Raw genomic sequence first — 27,074 nt, forward strand, 5'->3', positions numbered from 1 at the left:
ATGATGATTGTTCTAGGACAAATGGAGTTCATTTAACTTTCAACCGTTTATGTTCCATTTTTTATCTTTGTATTTTATCTTTCCCATTTTACGTCTCATCGTTTGGATTTTATCTTCTACTTTTGACTTTTCAACCAAGTATCGCTTTTACATTTCACCTTCTGCCATTCAATTTAACGAACCAATATCGTTTTTGTTCTCTTTCAGGTGAGTTCAACTCTATCGCAATGGAACTAGTTGTAAGTACTGCTAACCATAATTCTTCTATTGATCGAACAAAAAAACGCTCCTTAAACGGCACCATTCATTCCATCGCCTATCAAAAGGTCACCAATCCTTCACTTCCTCCTCCTCCTAGATAAACAGAAGCCAGCAAGGAATGCGCTCAGGTCCTGCCGTTTCATCATCCACTCGGTTGACGAAACAGATCAGGGGGGGGGGGGGGAGAGCTTGGATCGAGGAGGTGGTTAAAGAGTTCACCGGTGCAGGCAAGCATTCCCCTTTTCCGGTTGGGTGCGAGGAATGATTTGAATAATCCCTCAATCCTTGCTTGGTTCGGTTCGGTTGCTTGTAAAGTTTGCATTATCTACCGGACTCTGGGCCTTTCGATGGCTATATATGTGCGTGTGTGTATGTTTGTGGAAGGTCAGTCCTTGCATTCACAGAAGGATGGAATTTTGTCGGCTCGAATGAATCAAATAGAGCTGAGGATTCTTGCCTCCCCCCATCTCTTCCATAACCTTCAGCACGGCTTAGTCGGTAGCACTAGATTGACTGACATCGAGGCGATTGCTGATTTCTTGTGGCAGTCAGTGTATCAAAGAGGCTCAACTTGAACCTATGCATTGGCATTGAGACACACACACACAGATAGACACACATACAAACGCAAGGGCACAACACGATTGATTTATTCCGTAATTCGAATCGAAATGAACTCTCCGGTCGGATGTTTGCGCACTGACTCCCCCTGACCGCTCTCTCTGTTCGCCCTGATTCCGTTTCTGCGACATGGTCGTCATAGGGTTCTCAAGAGCTTAATCACTTCATTTGTGCAATCTTTTTGCCTATATCCGATTCCGAAGAGATTTCCGTCCGACTGATGGATTGTGATGGCTGCCGGAGAAGTCGGATCCCTTGATTAGCGATCAGTCAGTCAGGCAAGAAGGAAGGAAGGAATGAATGATAGAGGGATGCCGATGCTTGATGGTTGGTTAGATGGGGAAGCTTTTGATGGATTAGGTCCTTTGAAATAGACGATGATGTTCTCAAGCTATTCAAACCTCTCGAAGCATGGGAGCGGTTTTCTTTTGCCTAGTAGAGGAAAGCCACTGTCAGTCATTAGTCGCGGGAGAGTATCGTTTAGCAAATCAAATTCTAGTATTAAGTACCAGATGGTGGGGTGTTCGGCTTAGCAGGTGTTTATTTTTACCATTTTTTTGTTAACCATTTTTGTTAACGACCTATTGAGTTAATTTGTCAACAGTTTTTTCGGCATTTAATTAGCAAGGGACTGGAAGGTGAAGTATATTTTTCAATATTTAGAGCCATAGTACTCAAGGGAGAGCAAGGTGTTGAAAGGAGAAAGTTTAGAAAAGCGTGGAAGGATCATATATGCAAGCTTAGAGCTCACCGGCGACTTAACCCTTTGTCTGCTGCCGTAGTGGTCAGGGTCTTTTGGCATTAGAAATGCGAATCACCTGAGTCTACGGCATGTCCGAACAAGCGTAAAGTAACTTGTTACTTCATGCTGTCGGAACCGACAAAAAGTTAAGTCACGGTAAACTTCCACACTAAGCATTTGCGACGTTGAAACTCATTGAATGAGCCAGTTTTTGTTTGTTCCCTCACCAATTGCCTGCCTGAGTGATTTTATTTTATCGACTATTGTGACTGGCTCAGCGTGTGTGACAATATGGTCACATGTGTTGCTGATTTGCACGGTGTCGGCAGCTTTCACCCAACGCTGCAACGATGAATCCCCATCACGGTAAGTTCTATTTTTACCATTTTTTTGTTAACCATTTTTGTTAACGACCTATTGAGTTAATTTGTCAACAGTTTTTTTCGGCATTTAATTAGCAAGGGACTGGAAGGTGAAGTATATTTTTCAATATTTAGAGCCATAGTACTCAAGGTGTTTGTTGAGATTAAACAACTGAATAAAAGGTTATGGCCTACATTCAGCTTTCACTGGAGTCCAACGCAATTACGTGCATCACACCAATGCTTGTCAATGCGGTTAAAATTGGTTTGGATTAAAACGTCGAAACAGAAGTGCAATCAAACTCTAAATTCCAATTAGAAACAGCGGAGAGCGTGATTTGCCGCAGTGCAGTGTAGTCTTTTACAATGAAGATTAATGTATTCATAAACGAAGCCACGCAATCGATTGGATTTGTCAAAGAAACATTGCCCCGAAGTAGAGAAGTAGTATGAAGAGGGAGTTTGCGTAGTTGCTAGTAAATCTACACCAATGTACATGTGTACAAACTAGTTTTCTGTTCAATGTTTGGTTTTCAAGTTTTCGTTACAAGCGACGATGGACTATTTGTTTATACTTGTCAAGAACTGGCTTGCTTTTGCATGCCAGAGGTTAACACAACTCTTGGTGATTTATCGCATGGTTTGTTTGGAAATTCGTATATTTTCTTGGCACAGCTGCAGTGTTAGGGTAGATCTGTAACTTCACCAACAGGAGAAAGTGATTTAACGGTAATTTATGTATTAAATAAAGCTAATTTGATAAGTTCTAATGATACCAATTCATTTACCAGGTTTTGCCTTTCTCCTATAGAAAGGTTATGCAATCACTCTGAACAACCTAATCAACCTAATCCCGGCCCGGAGGGCCGTCTGTCATACCATTCGACTCAGTTTGTCGAATTCGGCAAATGTCTGTGCGTGTGTGCGTATGTGTTTTTTTTACAATGGAGAAGACATTTACGTCCTAGCCCAGTACACGTGCTATTGGTAGGTGTCCAAGCTACCACACGGGGTGTACTGGGCGCGTGTCGGGCTCGAATGGTGACGCTGCCATTAATGCCGACTAAACTCCGGCGGGTCCACCTGACGCTGCCATTAATACCGACTAAACTCCATTGGGCTCCGCCATCGTTCCCCCCAGAAACTACCTCTCGGTATTACTTCTGGGGGGATGGTTGTACTTAATGTACCCATTCACTCTCACTCACGCGTTCATATGTCATGTATGAGGCTTACTTGGGTGCTCTCTCTATCGCACCTTGATTCACTCTCAAACACTCCACATGAGGCTGACTTTTGTGCTCACCTGCTAGGCTGACTTGTGTGCTCACCTTACTCATTCCTTGCTAGGCTTACTTTTGTGCTCGCCTCACCCATACCATGTGAGGCTGACTTGGGTGCTCACCCTATCATCTGGTTCACTCTCGATCGTGCCACTCTAGTATATCTCTGTCACTCTCCCTGGCATCCCCTGTGGGACATTTTTCTTAGGCCCCACTTCTCCCGATCAGAAACACATAACAGAAATATTTCAAAATTATATCTCGCATTATTACTTGTTATAAATTTCTGTTATTTTAACTACTAACGAGACCTAATTTATAACACAATATGTTACAAAAATTGTGTTTTGTTATAATCTTGTTATTTCATTCTGATCGGGCTGACATACCATGTGAGGCTGACTTGGGTGCTCACCCTTAACATACCGTGTGAGACTGACTTGGATGCAAACCCTTTCACTCCTCTGCCACGCCATGAGGCATCGATAGCTAGGTCCCAACACACTACGCTACGACCCTCCCATCTTGGCATGAGGCAGTCCACTTATACGCCTATACACTCGCTCTTCTGCCTTGCTTCGGGCCTTTTTTCGCTCCAACTAACCAATCACTAGTTAGTCGTGCCCGTCGTCTGTTGCTCGGTTCGCCAGATTACCTGTAGCCTACAGGCAATCTGGGTGGTAGCAGCCGAGACTGCGTTCCACTTCTCCACCGATTGACACATCCGCTGAATAAGGGTATCAGGGGTTGTGTCCCAGCCACAGACGTCAAGCATTGCTCTTCTTTCGACGTCGAACCGAGGACATACGAACAGTATGTGTTCGATAGTTTCGTCTACACCTGAGCAGTCCGGGCAGGCTGGAACCTCCGTGTGCCCGAACCTGTGGAGGTACTGTCGGAAACAGCCATGGCCTGACAGGAATTGTGTCAGGTGGAAGTGAACTTCCCCATGGGGTCTACCCACCCAACTCGATATGTTAGATATCAGCCGGCGGGTCCACCTACCTTTCGAGGAATTATCCCACTCACGCAGCCATCTGGCGACCGAGGTCACCATGGTGCGCTCGCGGGCTCCTCTATTTCCACGTAGCTCGAAACGCTCCTCATCTTCCCGAATGGCCAGCCCGACTGGCATCATGCTCGCTATCACGCAGGATGCATCGTGTGATACCGTGTGGTAGGCAGATATCACTCTGAGGCACATCACGCGGTAGGTGCTCTCCAGCTTCTGTAGGTGACTGGTTACCCTCAGTGCTCTTGACCATGACGGGCCGCCGTACCTGAGGATAGATACGACAACGCCTGCCAGTAACCTACGCCTACTGGCGCACACCTTTGAGCTGTTGGACATCATCCTCGATAGAGCCGCAACAGCAGTCGACGCTCTCTTGCATGTATAGTCGACGTGGCTGCCGAAGGTCAGCTTGTCGTCTATAATGACTCCGAGAGACTTCAGACTCCGCTGTGAAGTGATCGCGACTTCTCCCACCGGGATAACTGCATGTTGTGCCGACTTGCGGTTGTTGACGACAACTACCTCCGTCTTATGATGAGCGAGCTCCAGGCCTCTCGCGCTCATCCTTTCCTCCACCGTGTTGATCGCGTGTTCTGCGGTTAGTTCTACCTCAGGGATTGATTCCCCGTAGACCTCCAAGGTTACGTCGTCGGCAAAGCCGACGATCTTGACCCCAGGAGGGAACTTCCGTCTCAGAACCCCGTCATACATGATGTTCCATAGCACCGGGCCTAGGATCGAGCCCTGCGGAACTCTGGCGGTAATCGGAACCCTTTTCTGACCGGCATCGGTCTCGTATAGCAGTACGCGGTTCTGGAAGTAACTTTCCAGGATCCGGTACAGACCCACCGGTAGGCTAAGCCTATTATTGAGTGCGCTGGCATAAATACCAAAAAAAAATCCACTTAAAAATGCTGCATTCGAGTTAACAGCCTAAAATTTATTCTACTTCACTCGGATTGTGTATCTGATATTACCTACACCTCTGCTTAAAATGAAACTATATTTGTTTTTAATTCAAGGCTTTAGGTATAGGGTGAGAAAAATTTCCTTAGAACAATTTCTAATCCTATGTGCGGGGTAGGGAATCGAAACCACGTGAGCTGCGCAGAGGGCAATCAAGTTACCAAGCTACTAGTTATAGTAGGATGACTATATCATGCGAGTAAAAATCCAGGACATTTGAAAGAGGACCTCGAATGTGCCTGGCATAGTTTTCCCTAGCTATTCAGCATTCATGAAAAATTTCTGTGCGTCTGGCAGAATGCCTTTCGTGAGAATTTGATGACCGAGTGCTTCTTCGGATTCGAATCAGCGAAGATTTCAAGCTGTTTTTTGAGAAATCGTCAATCCTTAATAGAGAGCGTTAATTCTACCAGTTTTTCATTTGCGTCGATGGCAGATACTCCATACTAATATTGTACCATGCCCTTTTTTGTTTGATTTTTAAATTCAAAGCAACTCACAGTCTAGCGCCTGACCTCGTACAGACTAGAAGCTAAAATCACACCGCTCTGTCACAGCAAAGCAAAGGAACACATTTTACCCGCGTCACTTCGTTGCTTCTATATGCCAATAACAGTCTCATTTCCCCACTGTGAACCAATGTGGTATAGATAGGTGTGGCAGAACACATGATTTGCTAGTGTTGGCAACCAAAAATATGCAAACAGCGAGTAAAGGCGCTATAACCTAGGCGATTAGCCAGGACAGGGTTAATACTTTTGCCCCATCACAGGAAAGGACCAAAGGAGTGACATCAACCTTCTTAGCCAAGTCACTCCCAACGATTTATCAAACCCCCATTAAATTGAAACGGTCGGTACGGTTGTTCACGTTTCTTTCTTATTCAAGGCTCAAAATAATTCGTTGATTAAGTTCTTCATTAAATGAGTAATTTGATTGCCATATATTTTATACGCTGCACAGTTGGCCTGGCCGCTTTAATGATTGTGTCACATAGTATATGTGCCACAATCATGTTGATTGGACGAGATTCGATGCAAAGGAATTTGTTGAGTGGCTGCGGTAGGCTAAATTTTAGCGTAAAGGACGTAGCTGCACCGAATGCGGTGTCTTCCACCATGAAGTGGCCAGAGTTTATGTCGTATAGCCGCAAGTGTTAGGTGGCCGTAGGATTTGGAAATTAAACGAGCAAGAGGGTGGTTTCTAGGTAATGAAGCGGAATTTGAATATGGAGTGGCTGGTCTGAAAGCTGTAGACGCCTCTTTACACTTAGTTCCCTTAGGGTCTGGAAACATAGTGAAAAAAGCTTTTTGACAGCCTTGTTATGCTCTAAATGTTGAATCACCCAGTGAAATGTATGTTTTGGGGTTATCTAAGTTAATTATTGTTCTGCATCGTCTGCATATCACTTGAGTCATTGTGACGGCTGAGCACCTTTTCACTTTCTGAATAATAAGTAGATTTTGTGTGCATATTCCAATGTCATACAGGTAGCAGAACAGAGCGACAATATTTGTATTTACGACTTTTGATGAAAGACACCGGGTGTTCCTGCCTTCGTGATCTTTTAGGATGCCTGCTACCCCAGTTAGTATTCAAGATACCATTTGAAAAATGAAACCAGTATTGAGAGAAAGGATCTTCCAGTTACTGCGTCCAGAACGTGGCACCTGTACGGCGGGTTTTCCGTACTGGCAAATAACCCAATCGAAATATACTTGACTGTCGGCGCACCTGGATTGTGTACTTGTACCTCGTATAACCGAACAAAATCATGAGTAGCAGCTGCATCACCAAAACATCACAACGTTGTCGGTTAATTCTTCGTAGCACTGATGCAATGTTCAGAGAGCACTTCCTCTCCGAACGTACAATTTGGTTGCCTCTATTAAATATTAGCTGCAACCGAATCGGGCGACCGTAGTGCTATTACAAGACATTTCGATAACCTTGCTTGTAGATTTGTTAATGTTGCGGGGCTGGTAGAAAGATATACATCTCGTTGATTGGACTTACGAAGACTTCTCGGTTAGTTTGAAGTCTCGTTGAAGATCCTGAAAGTACACCTGGTCTGGTATCTCCGATGCTCAGGTTGCTACGAAAGTTTTCAGGTACTCCATCCATCCATTCTACGGTTGAAGAATCAGAGCATAAATACGAACCGGTGATAGGAGTTTGAAGTATATCGATGATCTGGGAATGTAAATTGGTTCGTAGCACAAAGTCCCTTGCGATGTAGCGTTATTTTCATCGAAAATGCGATTCTGGATTTGGATGCGAGGAGTTAAACACGAATTTGTCAAGAAGAATCGACATGTATTTAGTTGGACGATCAATAATAGGACGTCACTATGTGATTCGGTATCTCCTTGTCCCATTCCAAGAATCAAGCCTTGCATTAACATCTTATCTTTGATGGCGATCGGCGTGTTAGCGGCTCGAATAGTCGGCGTATTCTTATGTTTGCGAATAGCGGGTCGAAGCGAAGGATATCAGACGCAGGCTCCCAAGTTTGTTTACCATCCCGTACCTGTCGAACTGGATGATATACCGAACAGCCCTGGTAGTTGGTTAGATGTCTTACTTCGAAGTGGAAAACCACGTTTCACCGGGAGTTCATCTGCCGCCATCATCTGGATAGGGCCAACTTTGCCGATACATTTCGGCGATCACTCACAAACGCCATGGGAAACGTTCGGAATCAAAGGATCGTCAATAGGATATCGTCTTGCATTATAGGATCTACTAGCAAAGCTTCGTTGAGGAACGAGCTTGTAAAGGTCTCGGCCGACGCCTCGAAGACCACTCGTACTGTCGTCATTGCTCTGACCGTTCGAGGGATAGATATTCTGCCAGAAACTTCTTGTATTTCGTGCGAGTCGTGTTTCAAACAGTGGTAACCGATAAAGTGTCTTGGGTTTGGAATACCACGTATAGCTCTTCTGCATTTCTCATTGTGGTAGATGCAAACAATTCATCGCATTTTAATTCCTCCAGTGAATAGTCGGTCCGGGATAGTAGCGCTCCGATTTTACAAAACCATTCGATTCCATATTCTAGCTGTAATAGGGTAACGGCTACGACACTACAAGGAAGATTCGACTGAAGGAACCTAACCAGCTGAGTCGGAAATTATCCAGCCGGAATATCGGAAGAGATTTAGGTAGCTGAATACTGTTTGCTGTCTGAAAGAGTGGGAAGTGCTAGATTTCTTAAATAATGTCAATCGGTGGACACTTGTGAAATTAAGGATACACCGGAAACAGATTTGATGAAAGTTTCCAGTAATCCACTGGAACATCTTGGACGAGTAGATCGGGAATTATTTTCGGGTGAGCCATGAACTCGACATTCGCGAGAAGGTCTACTTCCGAGATCGGATCTGGACACGCACGGATCCCTTATCGTTTTGGGATTGTTCACCGATTCTTTTGACAGTAACATTCAATTTCTTTAGCTTCAGTAGTATTCTCATATTCTCGGTAATCAGGTTGGGTTGAGAAGTGTAACGCAAAAGCTCTAAAAATGCCTCTTACGGGGGCGGGCAGAGCATAGTTGAAAATTAGTAGTAAATCGATTGCCTTGTACGCAGCTCACCTGGGTTCGAATCCCAACCCTGCACATAGGGTCAGAGATTTTTTTAACCCGAAGAGGCAAATAACCTTAACCCTCCGGAAGTCGCGCAAATGGCCCACTGAACGAGCAGCCGCTGGTGCGCTAAGACGATTTCGCTAGATTTTCAGAACAGCGTGCACTCAGTGCACTAGCGCGGCTTCCGGAAGGTTAAGGTTGAAACTTCTATAATCAAAATGAAAAAATGCCTCTTGCAACAGCGATCGATTACCACGATGGTCGTCGTCAACATATACACGTCCTTTTCGGTCCTGTGTAGTGGCAGATTACCATTGATTTCCGCCGGCTGAATTAATGTGGCTAAAGAGAGCATGGAAAATGCTGATATGAGTAGCCTCGCCCGTAACTGCTGATTTCAGATAGTGAAATTTCTGGATGTCAGTAACGTCCTGATTCAAATGAACCGATGAAAAGAATGAGTCATTGAAAGCCAGCCGCTCTTGAAAATGTCCATTGAATTGAGGAAAAGTTATCGTTAAATGTTTGTGACCCTTTTGACTGGATGGACAGGTAAGGGCGGACGGGTAAGGAAGAGAAGCACTGGCTGTAGGAATAGACAACAGCGAGTTTGATAGCAGGCCTGGAAATCCTTTATCCAATGCTATCATTATCTCAATTTTTACGATTTTGCGTCTTAGTCCGGCCTGATTTACCACCGACCAAATGGGCTTAAAATAATACTGGATTGTATCCGAATATTGCTTGGGTGATATTTTCAAATAGAAATAAAACACAAAGGTTCTAGTCTGCTTCCCTGTGGCATGCACCAAAAGACCCGATTATTCCGCAATATTTACCAACCGTTTTCGGCTAAATCACTGAAATGTCATCGATCCAAATAATTGTGTTTACCAGATAAACTACAAAGTTTAACTCCAACGACCCATTCGAATCCCGGACCATCGCAAGCTAATCCAGCACAAGTTTACCGCTGGATTTAATTACGGCCTTCGTTCTTTTTGTGTCTGTGTGTATGCTATCAATAAATTTTAAACTTGGCTCAAAATCGGGTCTTATTTAACCAACCGTGTGCGTAGCCAAACTTTTAGCAGGGCGATTCAGAATATCCTTCCGAAGCCCCAACCACCAGGCGGGGGTTAGAGGGGGATAGTGGAAAACTATTTTTCACTGTCGTAAACTTTGTGTTAAACCTCGAGCTGGGAATGCAAGCTGGAGTTATGGGGATGGTATCTGATGAGTTCTAATAATAAATGGAATATTCTTGGTTGAAAGTTGGATCGGAGAAGGATGAGGGCGAAAATGTGAAGTTTTAGATTAAACTTTCCTGCTGATATAGGGGGCCAAACATTGCCTTAGTGTCGTCGGGGGGAGGGGGGGGGAGTGAATGAAATGAATCAATAACCTAAAGCGTGGGTGTAGCTAGCATAGCTTTAACTGTTGCTGATTAATTATTAATCGTTTGCCAACGAGCTGCACATTCATTTTTATCCAAGGGTTCTAAAGGTTGGGTTAAAGGTTGCGAACAAGCTATAGAATAATAAATTAGCTCTGTTTCGGTCGATGTTGGGGTTCTTATACTATCGTCAGCGATTGAAACCATGAAGTGGGGAGAATTTGGGTAACGTCAATAAATCAGTTTACCAAAATAAAAAAGAATAGGAAAAAGAACAAATGAACGGAATGATCGAAAATACCTGAAAAATCAGAAAATATATCGGGATAAGAATTATCTTACAAATCAGAATAATCGAATAGAACATAAAGGACAGAAAAAAGCAGATATAGTAGAAGTAATAGATAGATTAAAAACAGAGGGTAATGATCTAACACACTGTAAAGGTCAGAAATTATAGAGGGATACCATAAATTAGGAAAATTGGATGAAACGGAAAAACATAAGAAACTAGAAGGAAGAAAAAGTATATGGAACGGAGCAGAGAGAAGAGAAATAATTGAAATAAACGAAAGAACAGAAAAAACAGGGACAACATCAAATAGACTAGAGATGACGAAAAGCGCGGGAAAATGCCGAAAGTGCAAAAGGATCAGTAGAATCGGATTTGAACAATGTGAACAAGTCGAAAAAACAGACAAAAATGGAAAGAGCAGAAGAAACTGAAAGCATGAAAAAAATAAAATGGGTCAACTTCAACTTGGCGTTTTTTTTCATCGTGCATTAAAAAAAGCTGCACAACCCTCATTTTAAAGATGTATGTGTACTTGTTTGCTCTTCAGTTGTTAAAAAAATAACCGAAGCAAGAGGAGCAAAATTTGGCCAATTCCAATTCTCACCAACATAATAGAAGTTTTCGAAAAACGTTTGTCGACAGCCAGGAAAGCCAGATCGTGGGGAAATCGAAGTCGGATTTCGCAAAAATGACGAAAAGGGTGTCCAAGTGGTTCAGGTGGAACACTAACTTCTACGTCCGGGATACCGTAAGGAACCGGGCAGCGTCATTTAGAACCGTACATCAAACTAAAAAAACGAGCCGGACTGTCGACTTACAAGAAGGTTGTGACTTCAAATATGAACGATAAGCAAAGCAAGCCGGCTAGAGAACGATCACGGGGAAGCTGTACGTAAAGATGCTGACGAAATTTGATTCCGTGGGACAGGATGACGAAACCTACGTCAAGGCAGACTTTAAGCCTGAGCAGGTATATTATACGTCGACTGGAAGAGAAAAGTGCTGGAGTTTTTCAATCACATTAGGCTGCCGAAATTCGCAAAAAAATATCCTGTATGGCAGGCCATCAGTTCTTGCGGCTTGAAAAGCAACAATTATATCGTAACCGGAACCATCAACCAGAAAATTTATGTCCTGAAATGCCAGGAAAAATGTTTGTTATCTTTCTTCAAACAACACAATTTTTCCGTTATGTTTAGGCCGGATTTGGCATCTTTTGCGGTAGCTGTGCATGAAGATGTTGGTATAGAAAGACGAAATCTACGTCAAAGCAGACTTTAAACAGCTTCCTGGACGGACATATTATACGTCGACTTGAATAGAAAAGTGGTAGAATTTTTCAATGACCTTAAGCTGACGAAGTTCGCAAAAATATCTCGTATGGCAGGCCATCTGTTCTTGTGGTTTGCAAAGCGACATTTATATTGCAAGCAGGATTATCAACCAGAAAACTTATGTGCAGGTGTATCTGGAAAAACGTCGGTTTTCTTTCCTCAAGAACACAATTGCTCCGTTCTGTTTTGGTCGGATTTGGAATCTTTCCATTACGCAATAGGCCACGAACAACGTCATGGTGGTGGTCACAAAGAAAAAAATTGTTCCCAACATAGTGAATAAAGTGCCATCAATCCTGGAACAATTAGGTTTTTACGTTACGAAAATAGATCCATGAAGAAAAATCATGTATCTTTAAAATTAAGTTTTATTTCCACTCAGCAACGCCTATACAATGCTTTTATTGGTGGAGATATTTGTTTTTGATTTATCAACTCCAGTCACGGTTTCCGCCATACCATTACCAAATCGATTTTCTGTACGTCAACTAGTTTACAACTTTTTGAACATTATTCATAAAGCCAAAGGTGGAATCGTGATTTTATGCATAGTTTTTGAAACATTGTTGAGTCCGACTATGCGACTTGAACTTATTCATGATTTGTTTCATCTTGAACATGGTCTGGTTTTCGTGTTTGTGGAATAGTTCGCAAAATCAAATCATTTTCTTGAGAAACTATTTCACGAAACCCGGAATATTATTAATGAATCCTTTCAATCATCGTGAACTAGTTCATGGTTCTCAATATATAACTCACGATTCAACATTCGTGCTTGTATACGCGAAGTGATTCACGACTCCTAGTGATTGACCATTCGTGCTCATGTAATAGTTCATAAAATCATGAAATATTATTCATGGAAACGTGAACTGATTCATAATTCCTAGTATAATAGTCACACATGGCTATATGAACCCGCAAAATAGTTCACGAAATCATAAAATATTATTCATGGATTCGTTAACTGGTTCATGATTCATATTCACGATCTATCTTGAGTGCTTGTGTATGATATTTAGAAGACATCCGTGATCATTTTCAATTTCATGCAACTCTGCACATGGTCTTGAAATTTTCGCGTGAACTATTTCATAAAATTTGGGTTTTTTTCATGAAATGTCATATTGTTATGTCCAGCTTCTACCGACTAGTAATAGGTACGAGGAGCAGATATGAGAAAATAAGGTCCTTAAACATCGTTATTAATATAGTTCAATCTGATGTTTGGTCAGAAAACGAGAACCGCGGAGTACCAAAAATATAGTACAGAGCCACAAATCGTTTTCGTACATTTTTGCGTGAACTAGTTCTTTGAAAACGCACATAGTTTCACACGAGGTTTATTGTCCATAATTTCAGGAACTTAGTCACGATTTCCGCAAATCGTTCAGCTCACGATATCGTGATTTTTTGTTCACGAATTTATGAACGGATTTTTTCCGTGCAAGCACTTGAACCCTCCCAACACACTCCACTCAATAGGAAATAGTGGGCAATCGTCAAGAGGAACTAAAAGAAGACTCGAAAGCGAGTTTTCTACGAAATGCAGTTCAAGGCAAATTGGCGTTCTTCGGTGAGGAAGGTGACCAAAGAGATCGAGCAAAACTTGATTGAAGGAGTCAAACGAAAGAGCCGGCAATTCACATTAACTAAAATGTAAGCCTGAGTGAATGTTTTCTTTTTTCTGTACGAATTGAGCTTGCTAAAAATATGGTATGATTTTTACAATATAAATTTTCATCGATTTACATACATTGTTGTTTGATCAATTTTTGATTTTAGCACCCTTTAAAAAGGACAGAAGAAAAAGAAAGATCTGAACGAACATAAAGAATAGAAAAAGAAAGAGCAGATAGGCCAGAAATATAAAATACAGATAGAACAGAAATATCCGACAAAACAGAACAACATGAATAAAAATAACTGGAAAACGATGAACAGGAAAAAGGAAAACACTGCAGAAACAGATGAACCATAAAACAAAAACTAAACACAAATAAAACGGAAATAATAAAAAGACAGAAAAAAGATAATGAACGGTAAGAGTAGAAAGAACAGAGCAAACAGATAGAACTAATAGAAAAAAAAATTAACAGAACGAATAGAATAAACCGAGAGAAAAAAACATGTAAAGAAGAACAGAAGAAAAATAAAGGAATTGACGGGATGAACAGAGAGTAGAGAAAGAATAGAAAGGACAGAAACCCCAGAAATAAGACAGAGAACGAAAAGTACAAAGATTGCAGGAAGAAGAGAAATGACAGAAGAGAAGAAAGAGCTAAGAGAACGAGATAAACATGAAGAACAGATAAAACAGGACGATATAAATGACAGGAATGCAACGGTGTGCAAAAATTACAGAAAGAAAAGAAAAAAAGAAGGAGAATAATCAATGAATTAAACAAATTAAACAGATATAGAGAAACGAACAGAAATAATCGAAAAAATGGTAAAACAGAGAAAGCAAATGTATTAGAAAGATCATAAATCATTGAAAAAGGAAGGAAGGAAGAATAGGAAATAAAACAAAAAGTTCAGAAAAACCAAAAAAACAGAAAACCAGAAAGAGCACAACTACCTAAAAGAACAGAAGAAACTAAATTAACAGAAAGAATAGAAAGGAACTGAAATATTATAATATACACAAAGGGAAGCAGAAAACATAGTAGGAGCGAAGATAACATCACTAACAGAAAGTTTCGAAAAGACACGAAAGTCAGAAACAACGAATGTAAAGAATCGAAATAACAGAAAGATTAGAAAGAACAAAAAGAACGGAAATTGCAAAAAGAGCAACAATAACAGATAGCTCACTAAGAGAGAAACCAAAAACCACGATTAGCATAAAGAGCAAGAATAACAGAAAACAAGAAGCGAAAATTATATCACAAACAAAAAGACCAAATGGTAGAGTAGATATATCGAAAAGAATAGTAAAAACAGGTTAAACGGAAAGAACAGAAAAATTAGAAAGGTCAGAATAAATAGGAAGAACAATAATCGATTTACACACATTCCTGTTTTACCAACCTTTGATCGTAACACCCTTTACAAAGAACAGAAGAAACAGATAGATCAGAACGAACATAAAGAATAAAAAAACATAGAGCAGATAGAATAAAAAATGCACGAAACAGAACAGAAAGAATGGAAACAACCGAGAAACGAGGAACAGGAAAAGAAGAAAAAGCAGAAACACAAGAAGCCGAAGAACAGAAAGAACAAAACCAAAACACAAATAAAACGAAAAGAACAAAAGTAACAGAAAAATGAGAGAAATGAAACAATCGAATGACAACAGTGAAGATAAAGAACTAATAGCTAAAAATGAACAGAAAAAATAAATTAAATCGAGAGAGAAAATTTACAAAAAAGGACAGAAAAAACAAAAGAAGAAAGGGAATATAATGAACCGGAAGAACAGAATGAAAAGAAAATACAGAAAGAAAAAAACGACAGAAACAACAGAAATAATAGAAAGAGCACAGCAAATAGAAAGAATAAAAATGCCAAGAAGAAGATAAATAACAGAAATAAAGGAAAAAGCGGAAGGAACAAGATGAACAGGTAGAACAGAAAGATTGCAAATAACAGAAATGTCAGAGTGAGCAAAAATTATCGAAGGAATAGAAAGAAAAAAGAAACACAAAGAAGAAAATTATCAAATGGAACAAATTAAGCAGAAATAGAGGAAAGAACAGAAAAATCGAAAGAACAGAAAAAAAAACAAAAAGAGTAACTGTATTAGAAAGAACATAAATAAAAGAGAACAGATTGAATTAAAAGAAAATAAAATCGAAACGCAGAAAGATCGAGAAAAATAGAAAATAAATCAGAAAGAACCGAAAAACAGAAAGAACAGAAAACCATAACGAACATAACGAGCAGAAAGATCAGAAGAAACAAAATTAGCAGAAATAATAGAAAGAAACAGCCGTATTAGAATACGCAAGAAGCAGGATCGTCAGAAAAAGCAAAAACAGCAGAAAGCACTGATGGAGCGAAAATATCATCACTAACAGAAAGACTCGAAAGAATTGGAAAGTCAGAACGACCAAATGTGTTATGAAGCACAGAAATATCATAAAGAACAGAAAGAATAGAAAGAACAGAAATTATAAAAAGAGCAAGAATAGAAGAAAGCCCAGAAAGAGGGAAAGTCCAGAAAGAATAAAAAACAGAATCATTAGAATACACAAAAGGCGCATTACCAGAAATAGCGAAAATAACAGAAAACAAAAACAGAGCGAAAATTCTATCACTAACAGGAAGAACAAATAGATCAGAGTAGTAGGAGCAAAGATATCAAAAAGAAAATAAAAAATAGGTAAAACCAAAAGCATTTAAAAATAATAAAAAACAGAAACCACACAAAGAACAAACGAAAAATAGGAAATACCGAGCAAACAGAAATAATATAATGAGCAGGAAAATCATAAAAAAGAACAAAAAATAGAAAAGTACATAGAGACCATAATAAACAGAAAATAAAAAAACTACTTACAAAATGAACAGAATTAACAGAAAAATAACGATGAATACAGAAAGAAAGATTGGTATAAAAAAGGACAAAACCGATAGAAAATGCTGAAAAAACAAGTATCATAGTACAGATACAATAAAAAAATTGTAAATCTCAGAAAAATCCAAGCAGAGCAAAACACATCAAACTGCCAGCCGGCCGTGCGATTGAATCTCGTTCGTTAGATGATTGCAACATAAATCCCGGAATATCTCAGCCAGTTGCCGCCCGGGGTTCAGTGCCGGCACTCCTATATCAGCCCGGAACATCGGAACCTACTCCATGGCAGAAGAATTACGAGCTCCAATCAGACTACTAAGCCCACTGGAAGCAGGTAAAGCCTCCTCTCCGACTGTAGTTTACACACAAGCACTGGCACTCAGCAACGGGGGGAAAACCAGGCTGTGCCAAGATAAGGAAAAGGGGAGCGCAATCGATTACTGCAGTTAAGCTTCGGAAAATCCGTTCTCCAGTCGTCGCAACGCAACAACGTCTCTTGTGTCTTGCAAATAACAGCTTCCCATGGTGCCCCAGTCCCCAGGTTGGGAAACGAAAACAATAACTATCTGCAGGGCTTACGGTGGCTAAGCCGGATCGGCCTCAAAGGGTTTGCGAGAAAATAGCCGAAGAGTCGGAGATTTAGCAACACGATAAGCATTTTATAGTCCCCTTCTCTCTCTCTTTCTCTGAGCCTACCCTGCCTGCTTCTACGAGAAAGAAAAACGACAAGCGACGCTAGTTGCGCCACCTGATTTTGGTAAATCATTACTGGGAAGTGATGGGAGGGAGGGGTAAATTACGCACTCGCACTTTAATAGGTCACGTTTTGTTCGCTTGCAAGTGTATCGGAGCGATTTGTGGTACAATCGATATTGAACCAGATGGGTTGAGGAATGTTGTACCGACAAAAATTGAGGTCCATTTTCGAAGCCCCGCCACCTGGCTTCTTTATTTACTGATGGTCGTGAATTCTGCTGAAGCAAATCAATTTGCTGTCGTCGTTGTCGTTTTTTTCCCATTTCGTTCTATATATTTTATTTCATTGTAACTGTTCACGCACTTCACCACTCTTCTTACTTTCTGGATCTTTTAGAAAGTTTTTTGCCGTTTTCACCTGCTGAATCAGGACTTTTTCTGCATCCACTGCACTTTCAGCTGTCGCGCGCGAAATGAACGGGTTTGTAGGGAACTTTGGATATCGCGAAAATGAAAACTCGAAAAACTGTTTTTCTGCGACCGACACCAACGATTGCGTTTTACTATCTGTTTTATGCTTTATGCTCGCACAATGGGTTTGAAGTGTGAATCTTATGGTAAGTATCTTAACATTGCATTTGTTTCTAGGGTTAGTTTAGTTCACTTATTCTTAAATCTAGGTAAGTATTTACAAGTATATACAAAACATAAAATTTCATTTTCATTTCAGGTTCGTATTGGAGAATTAGAGGTGAGTATTGAACATTCCGGCCGCCAATGAAATTTTAAGGAATTCAACGGGCATTAGCGGCGGAAGTTCGAGCTTCTTGCGATGACTGACGTTCAACGGGATATGAAGACCTGGATTCGTCTTCTCGGTACAGGCCTCCTTACAGCTTCCAGGATGATTTTTCGAGGTGCGTCGGGTCCGACTGCAGGATACTGTCCGGGAGTGGTGTGCTGTAAAGGAGGAACATCTGTACGCGAACTGTTGGTTTGACAAATTAGGATGGGGTACTTAACTTGAGTCAAGTCCCAGCCGGGGGTTCTAGGAACCCGCACGGCGAGGCTTGGTTCTTTACAGGTGAACCACGAACCGCTCGATACCCCCGAGCTTGGGCCAGGATCTCGTCTGGCGACTCATTTCCCCGAGTAGGGGCCGGGAGCTCGTCCGGCGGCTCTGTACCCTGAGCAAGGGCCGGGATCTCGTCCGGCGGCTCTGTTCCCTGAGCAAGGGCCGGGATCTCGTCCGGCGGCTCGGTTCCCTGAGCAAGGGCCTTCATTTGGCGTTGTTGACGTAGGGCTGCTAATTGGTGCGGGACTCTGTGCTACGATGGGTGGCGCTACTTCAACTGGAAGTAAGCAGAGCTTCGGGATGGCGCGTTGAACGATGCCGAAGGTCGACTTCACGGTGGCGACACGAACAAGGCCGTCAGGGCCGGGATGAACGCTGAGCACGCGTCCCAGGGGCCATTTCAACGGCGGTGCTCTCTCATCTTTGAGAGCGACGATGGAACCAACGGCTAGATTGTCCATGGCTTCTGTCCAGCGGTAGCGACTTTGCAGGGTGGCGAGATACTCCTTGTGCCAACGACTCCAGAAATGCTGAGTTAGCTGTTGTACTCGTTCCCATCGAGACAACCTGGATTCAGGAACTTCACGGCAATCTGGATCAGGTACCGCATTCAACGGACGACCAATCAGGAAATGTCCTGGAGTCAGAGCAAGCTCATCGGATGGATTGTCCGGCAACGGCGTGATTGGGCGAGAGTTTAGCATTGACTCGACCTGAATCAATGCGGTTTGCAGCTCGGATTCGGTTAGGTGGGCATTTCCGAGGATTTTGCGAAGCAGGGTCTTCACGGATTTCACGCAGGCTTCCCAGATTCCACCGAATGTGGGAGAGCGAGGTGGGATGAAGTGGAACTGTATTCCGTTGTCTGCGCATTCGTTTGCTACGGCATCTTGGTGAACTTGAGTTCGGAAAAGCTTCCGCAGTTCTTCCAGTTCTCGCTGTGCTCCAACAAAGTTCGTGGCGTTATCGCAGTAGATATGCGCAGGCTTTCCTCTACGGCCGACAAATCTTCGCAGGCTCGCAATGAATGTGCTAGTGGTCAGATCCGACACAAGGTCCAAGTGCACGGCTTTGGTAGCCATACATACGTATACGGTGATGTAGGCTTTGAAGAATGGCGATCTCTTATTTCGGAGTGACGTTCTCACGTACATTGGCCCAGCCAAGTCAACGCCAACATTCTGAAACGGGTACGCCTGGTTGACCCGAACAGATGGCAGATCCCCCATCAGCTGCTGCAACGGCTTGGGTTTGGCACGTGCGCATACCATGCAGCCGTGAACAATGTTGCGAACCAAGTTCCGTCCGCCGAGGGGCCAAAATCTTTGGCGCAACGAGGATAGTAGTAAGCTGGGACCGGCATGGAGCGTCTTATGGTGTTCTCTCGTGGCGATCATGTCGGTGAAACGATGTTTGGGGAGGACGATCGGGTGTCTTCCGTCGACAGGTATCGCTGCATTGTGAAGCCGGCCGCCGACACGAATAATGCCGTCTACGAGTGTCGGGTGCAGATACCGTAGCTTGGATTTACGGTTTACTTTTCCGACGGTTTCAAGTTGGCGTATCTCGTTGGCAAAGTACTGCTGTTGTATGCGACGGACCAGATTGAGCAGAGTGCGATCAATGTCAAGAGCCGTCAACGGGCCGACAAGAATAGGCTGGTGATTCTTACGGTGGAGACAATTAGCGGCGAAACGTCGAAGAAGTGTGCCGATCCGAAGTAGCTGACGAAGACTGGAATAGCGATCGACGATATCTGACGGTTCTACGCTCACGACCGGAAGGGCAATAGTCTGTCGGACCTCCGGTTGGTCTGAGTTTGAGGTCGCTACGACGTACTTCGCTGGCCAAGGAGCGAATATTAGTTTCAGCCACTGCGGTCCGTTCCACCACAGTGCACTGGCAAGGAGTTCATCGAGGTCCATTCCTCGAGAAACGAGATCAGCGGGATTGTCTTCGGATGGGACGTGATTCCAAACGGCGTGAGACGTCAGCTCTTGGATTTCAGCCACTCGGTTGGCTACGAACGTTTTCCATGTCGATGGAGTTGCGGATATCCAGTTCAAGACGATGGAAGAATCGGTCCACAGATATGTGGTTGCGGTGATGTCGATGCTGTCCTGAACTTGTTTCAGAAGTCTGGACAGGAGTTGAGCTGCGCATAGCTCGAGGCGTGGAATGGTTTGAGTCCCCATCGGAGCGACCTTGGACTTAGAAATCACCAAGCGAACTGTACAAGGGCCCTCGGCAGGTATTGACCGGAGATAGATGCATGCACCATATGCAGACTCTGAAGCGTCGCTGAACCCGTGAATCTCCAAGCGGTCGTAACCCGGACGTAACACATGGCGAGAAACTCGAAGGTGGGCAAGTGCTGAAAACTTCTGGTGAAATTCGTGCCATTCGTGAGCGAATCCGTTAGCCACGGGTGTGTCCCAGTCGAGATGGAGCTTCCAAAGACTCTGCAGCATGATTTTCGCCTTTGCAATGGTCGGTCCAATCAAACCTAAGGGGTCGAAAAGACTGCTGATCTGAGAGAGGATCGTTCGTTTGTTCAGAACCGTGTATTCCTTCCAATTCGGCGTCTTGAACGAAAGAAAATCGGTCGACGGTTCCCAGCGGAGGCCAAGTGCAGTCACGGAGGACTCGTGGTCCAAATCGAGTAGTGTTTTCGTCTCTCGGAGCTCCAACGGAATGGTATCAAGAATAGCTTGACAATTCGAAGACCATTGTCGGAGAGGAAGTCCTGCGCATGCGAGCATTGCAATGAGCTGGTTGCAGGTAACGGCGAGAGATTCAGCATCGTCAGAACCGGACAGCAAATTGTCGACGTAGAAGTCGTGGCGGACAGCGGGTTCCGCCAGCGGAAAATGTTGCCCTTCATCATCGGCGAGCTTCTGCAGCACCCTAGTTGCCAAAAATGGAGCACTGCTTGTGCCGTATGTGACGGTGCGGAGCTGGTAGCTCTTCAGTGGAGCCTCGGGATCGTCGCGCCAGAGAATTCGCTGCAGCGGTTGGTCGGTGGGATGGACCAAAATCTGCCGGTACATTTTTTCAATGTCCGCAGATAACACGAACTGGTGGATTCGAAAACGGAGGACAATCGTCACGAGAGTGTCCTGGATTGTGGGACCAGGAAGCAGGACATCGTTCAGCGAGATACCGGACTTCGAGCGGCATGATGCGTCGAATACGGTACGAAGCTTTGTAGTGGTGCTGTCGAGTTTCATCACAGCGTGGTGTGGAAGGTAGTATTGCGGTTGCGCGTCGATTTCATCGGGGCCAATCTCCCGCATATGTCCCAATCTCACGTACTCGTGGATGAACTGCTGATACATCGCCTTCTTATCGGGACTCGCACCGAGTGATCGTTCCAGAGAGAAGAAGCGGCGGGTGGCGTTGTATTTGTTGTCCTTTAACTGCCAAAGCAGCTCGTCACGCTTGGGCAGCTTGACGACGTAGCGGCCTTCGGAGTTGCGGGTGGTGTTCTTCAAGAAATGTTCCTCACAGTATCGTTCCGACGGAGACCATCCCTTTGCATCGTGGACTTCTTCGAGCTGCCAGAATCGGTTGACCAATTCATCGATTGTGCAGGGATTACTGAACTGGCACTTGCGTGGATCGCTGTGATCGTGGTTTTCCAATAAACACTCTCCGGAGACGACCCAACCGAACTCTGTGTTCTGCAGAAGCGGTAACTCTTCCCCGAGTGATATCCTGCCGTATCGAAGAATTTGGAAGAAATGGGCGGCACCCAGAATCATGTCGATGTCGCCAGTAACAGCGAATGTTGGATCTGCAAGCTCCACGTGCTTTGGAATCGGCCAGTGGCGGGCTTCTACCGTCGACTGGGGCAGCTTGACGGTAATGGAAGGCAGAACGAGCATGGAGCATTGTACGGAGAAGGGAGTGACTCGAGAGGAGATGGTTATCGTGGCCTGGTATTCAACCAGCGTTGTAGTGTTTCCGATTCCGCTTATCGGGATAGCATGCGGCAATCGGATGCGAGGAAGCTGCAGTCGTTCGCAAAGAGCCCCAGAAACAAAGTTGCGTTGGGAAGCACAGTCCAGCAAGCAACGAGCAGTGACGATGCGACCTCTACCGTTACGGATATTCACTAGCGCAGTCGGAAGGAAAACGGTTCCAGGAATCACTTCACCAGTATGTGATACGAGGGCAGTCTGAGAACTCATGGAAGGCGCATGAATGTGGGATAAGTTTGCGATTGAGGTAGAGGTAGACGGTTGCTGGATGGGAGCTTGCGAAACAGACTGGGGTGACAGTGAGTTTGGAGCATGCAGCGCAGATGCTGCGGTGAGAGTCGGCTGGAGGGCAACACAGCAAGTTGATCCGGTGGCTTGACCAGAAGCGGGATTGTCGTCAGAGGGCTCAGTATGAAGAAGCGTGTGGTGCTTCTTGGTACATGTACGGCATCTTGACCCAGAACAGTTCCGGGCATAATGGGAACTCGATCTCAAACAGTTAATGCAAAGGTTTTTCTGTCTTACCAGATCGATCCGTTGGCGAAGGTTGAGTTTCCGAAATTCCGGACAGCTGTACAGGTAGTGACTCTCACCGCACTTGTCGCACGGCTTCGGCTTGCTGGCGCTGGAAGAGGGTGTACTGGATACTGCAGTTTGCTGTGTAGCTGCGACTGGAAAGGCTGCTAGCTTGGATGTCGGATTTGGCTTGCTGCGAGGAGGAGCGGTGTTCGAAGTGGCTGAAGAAACTGCTTGCAAAACTCGAGCGTAGTTCTGGAGGAAGTTTACCATCGTCACGTATGATGGCATTGAAGTTGGCGCACCAGTGCTTGTGTCCTCTGATGTGCCGGCGGTTCCTCCCAGAACCGAAGCGATGTTGTCAGCATCGAGTTTGCTACAGTGGTTCTCCCATTCCCGGAGCGTACAAGGATCGAGGCGTATAGATAGCTGGTAAACCAGGATAGAGCTCCATCGGTCTGCTGGTTCACCCAAGCTCTTCAGAACGGAGATCTGCTGCTCGAAGCGATCGATCAGCGCAAGCAGATCTTCAGCTGATTCCTTGCGCATCGCTGGAGTGTCGAAAAGCGTCCGAATGTGACACTTGATTAACTGCCGGTTGTTCTCAAAACGCAGCCGCAACGTTCGCCAAGCGTCCTTGTAGCCCTGCTCGCTTATTTTGATAGGGTCGAGAATGCGCGCTGCCTCTCCTTGAACGAGGCCCTTCAGATAGTGCATCTTCTCGACCGCACTGATGTCGCTCCGGGAACCTACTGCGGATTCAAATGAATCGCGAAAAACACACCAGTCTTCCAACTTACCGCTAAACTTGGGTAGGTTAAGCTCCGGAAGCCTGATGTTCATTGGTCTCGATGGTGCGGGGTTGGCAGAAGGGGGAGAACGTGTTTTCTTCGCCAGTTTGGCCAAGTAGAAGGACCGAAGAGCATAATAGCGACCGTCGAACAACTGCCGTTCCTTTTTCAGGTCGATTGGCTCCTTATCGGTGGAAAACATCTCCAATTTCACCACCGTCCGGTGAAACTCGTCGTAAAATTTCTCCAACTTTTCCGCCCACGCTTCTACTTGGCCCGCAAACTTACTGTCCTTGTCGAACTCCTTCGCATAATATTCCAACAAAGCCATTGAATCGACAATATTCTGCTTCGTCAGCTCCAACTCACTGAATTTCCTCTCGTCGGCCATTTTCTTCTTCGGTAGCGCCGTATTCCCGTTCACTCACGCACTTTTCAACCTCCAAGAATCCAAAATGCACCCGAGCAGTCAATTTGCCAAATAAAAATTTCACCGCGAAACTTTAACACTTTTTCGAAAATCTCTCTTCAGAAATATTTACGTTCCAGCACGGCGCGCACCGTTCAGGCAGTAGGTAAACAATGCACACTACCTACGCTATCGTCAGCTGGCTGTGTCTCGCACGCACTACTCGTTGTGACGATGTAAATATTCTGCGATGGTGGATTCTTGGAGGGAACACTATGCGGTTTTGTTTGCACTACCGCGTAAAATGGCTAGTTTGCCGCTTGGGGACGCTACCGAAAATCACCTTTCGCGCACTTTTTCTGGCTCTACCCGTCTTCAGCGGGGCCGTTCTTTGCGATTTTTTCGCCTATTCTGGGCAATTTACAATCACTTTTTGCCTCTTCTGGGCACCTTTCGTTCACTTTTTGCCTATTCTGGGCAGTTTTCTGTTCACTCGCGGGCACTTTTTCTTCAAGATCCGGCTCGAAGGACCAAATTTATGTTCACGCACTTCACCACTCTTCTTACTTTCTGGATCTTTTAGAAAGTTTTTTGCCGTTTTCACCTGCTGAATCAGGACTTTTTCTGCATCCACTGCACTTTCAGCTGTCGCGCGCGAAATGAACGGGTTTGTAGGGAACTTTGGATATCGCGAAAATGAAAACTCGAAAAACTGTTTTTCTGCGACCGACACCAACGATTGCGTTTTACTATCTGTTTTTATTCTATGTTGTTTGTTTACATTCGTCGTCTGTTTTATGGTACAGCTGATTGACAGCGGTTTTCGCGATGCAGAATCCATTTCTGCTTTATGCTCGCACAATGGGTTTGAAGTGTGAATCTTATGGTAAGTATCTTAACATTGCATTTGTTTCTAGGGTTAGTTTAGTTCACTTATTCTTAAATCTAGGTAAGTATTTACAAGTATATACAAAACATAAAATTTCATTTTCATTTCAGGTTCGTATTGGAGAATTAGAGGTGAGTATTGAACAGTAACATTCCGGCACCCTCCAACGATGGGAACGGTTCCAGGTCTCAGCTGTTCTGGTTCTGCCCTTCAGCTACAGAGCATCGGTAGACAGGTAGTTGAAACCGGTGCTGGGTAAGGGTTTGAATTTTGATATAGGGCGACTATTGCGAACGAAAGGATTCGGAACCGGGACTGTGTAACTTCTGCCCTGTTTATTCATTCGTGTATCCCATGCTTCTTAATCTTTATTAATGAGATTCCCTTTAAAGAGATATTTATCATATTTTCTAACATATTACGGTCATCTTTTGAAAACCTATGCCATTTTTTACATCGACCATCGTCCATTCATATATAAACGTTGAACTAAAAGCGTAATTTCTTTTAACATTCTTCTGGGGTTAAACCAAAAGAGTCATATCCAACGTACGTAAGCACATGTATCTGCGTATATGTGTGTGTGTGAAGGTGGACGCACATGAATTTATCCCTTCCATTCTGCGAGCCAGTTTCCCGCATAACTGGGATACCAGCGTGAGTCGGTGCAAGACGTCACGGTGCGGAACCCCACCGGAAAGGGATCCAGCAGTCCTTCTGATTCATGCTGCTGCTGCTGTGTGAGTGTGTCTTCCGTGCGAGCACGGCGAAAGTTTGCTCATCATCAGTCATACTACTTCCGTTCCACTTCCTGTAAGCATATTATGTCCGTTTCCTTCTGTGTACCAGCAGTCGCTCGCTAGTAGAGGGTCTGGAACTCATCCGTCTTCACATACGACGACCGACCGCGTTGGTTGGAGAACAAGCCAGGCTTTGGAATTGGATTGTGCACGGAAAGGCGGAAAAAGTGGTTCCTCCGATAGTTTTGTTTTCTAACCATTGTAGATCGATTATCAGGTTTTGCAGTGTCCTGGCGTCCCAATGGTTCGAAAAATTACCCCAATGCTGAGATTTGGTATCCTTCACATACTCGTTTTAAAAAGAATAGATTACTTTTCCAAATCTAACCAAAGTGTGCTCGGAACAAAAGTAAATTTCAGTACTCAACATCAACGGTTGTTCCATAATTTGAAACTATGTTTCTCCGTGCATCAGTTGCGATAAGGTAGGGCTTTCTGGGCTTTGTTAATTTTGCTCGGTCGTGGTTTTGCTCCACACACAACTGTCAGTGGTGACGGGGGAACTGAGGGGAGGCGAAGCGAACATACATGTGTTCACATTCCCGAGAGTGTCTTCTTCCGACGGCGACGGACGGACGGTCGGATGGAGATGGTGGGAGGCTGTAAGGACCAACCGTAGACTGATTCTAGATGAGATAGCTGAGCGCCCAGTAAAGTGATTACACGGTGTTACGCTGTGCTGATACAACACAGGGTTGTAAAAAAATTATGGTTTTGTACTTTCCACTAAAGCCACTACTATACCGGAAACAGACAGCATAGTAGACAGCAAAATAAAGTTGATATTTGATGAAAATTAGGAAAACATTTTTCCAGCTAGCGCGATGCTTGTGTTTCTATTTTGCCGGTCACACGAAAAACAAGTTTCATCATTTCCCAACTAATAACCGTGGAAAATGCTGCACTTGCGAAACAATTTCAATAGTTAGGAAGAAGGGATCAGTATCATCTCTGCAATCGTTGGAAGCGATTTCGGTTGGGAATGCTGCAATAAAAAAGGCGACAAATGCATAAAATTTGCTGTGTTTTCACAAATGGTACCGCCGAACAATTGTGCCGCACGGTTAGAGAAATAACAGAGTGCCAAACTAACATCAACAAGGGGGCAATTCTCATATCTATTTCCGGCTGTTGGTATTCAGCCCAGTGCATGATTGGCGAAAAAGTGTGTTATCCTTTTTTATTCCAGGACTGATTGAGGTGGTTCGATGATGTCATGTAAGCGAATTGGATACTGGTCTGTATTTTATGTTTCATGCCTGAATTCAACAGCATTGTTCTATCTACGTTCTGGCACAAACGATCGATTCCACTAAAAATAGCGAGGGAATCGAATAATAGCGAAAACGTAAAAATATGTATTGGTAAAAATCAAAAATATTACCAATAGCAACATTTTGCAATTGTCAGAAATAGACGTCAGTAACTGATACCAACTTACTGTCAGATAGATGATATATCCAAACAAACACCAAATTGTCATCAGTTAGACATTTAATTCAAACAGTTAGCACAACATGTACG

The 27,074-nt window shown here is 43.8% G+C and overlaps 1 protein-coding gene across 4 annotated transcripts in view; it reads left to right on the forward strand.

The window, feature by feature from the left end:
- The window catches only part of LOC131677719 (sterile alpha motif domain-containing protein 5), a 668,233-nt gene that overhangs the window by 375,231 nt on the left and 265,928 nt on the right, over nt 1-27,074 (forward strand). Inside the window, exon 3 of one of the 4 annotated variants that reach the window (XM_058957721.1) lies at nt 208-314. The exons of the other annotated variants lie outside the window; for them this stretch is intronic. Within the exon in view, the coding sequence (XP_058813704.1) occupies nt 208-237 (30 nt within the window). The 3' untranslated portion in view covers nt 238-314. Of the gene's footprint in view, nt 1-207; nt 315-27,074 lie in introns of those variants that run through there. 4 annotated transcript variants of the gene reach the window in all.

Source organism: Topomyia yanbarensis, chromosome 1, assembly GCF_030247195.1.
Source record: "Topomyia yanbarensis strain Yona2022 chromosome 1, ASM3024719v1, whole genome shotgun sequence".
In the NCBI taxonomy this organism is placed as follows: domain Eukaryota; kingdom Metazoa; phylum Arthropoda; class Insecta; order Diptera; family Culicidae; genus Topomyia; species Topomyia yanbarensis.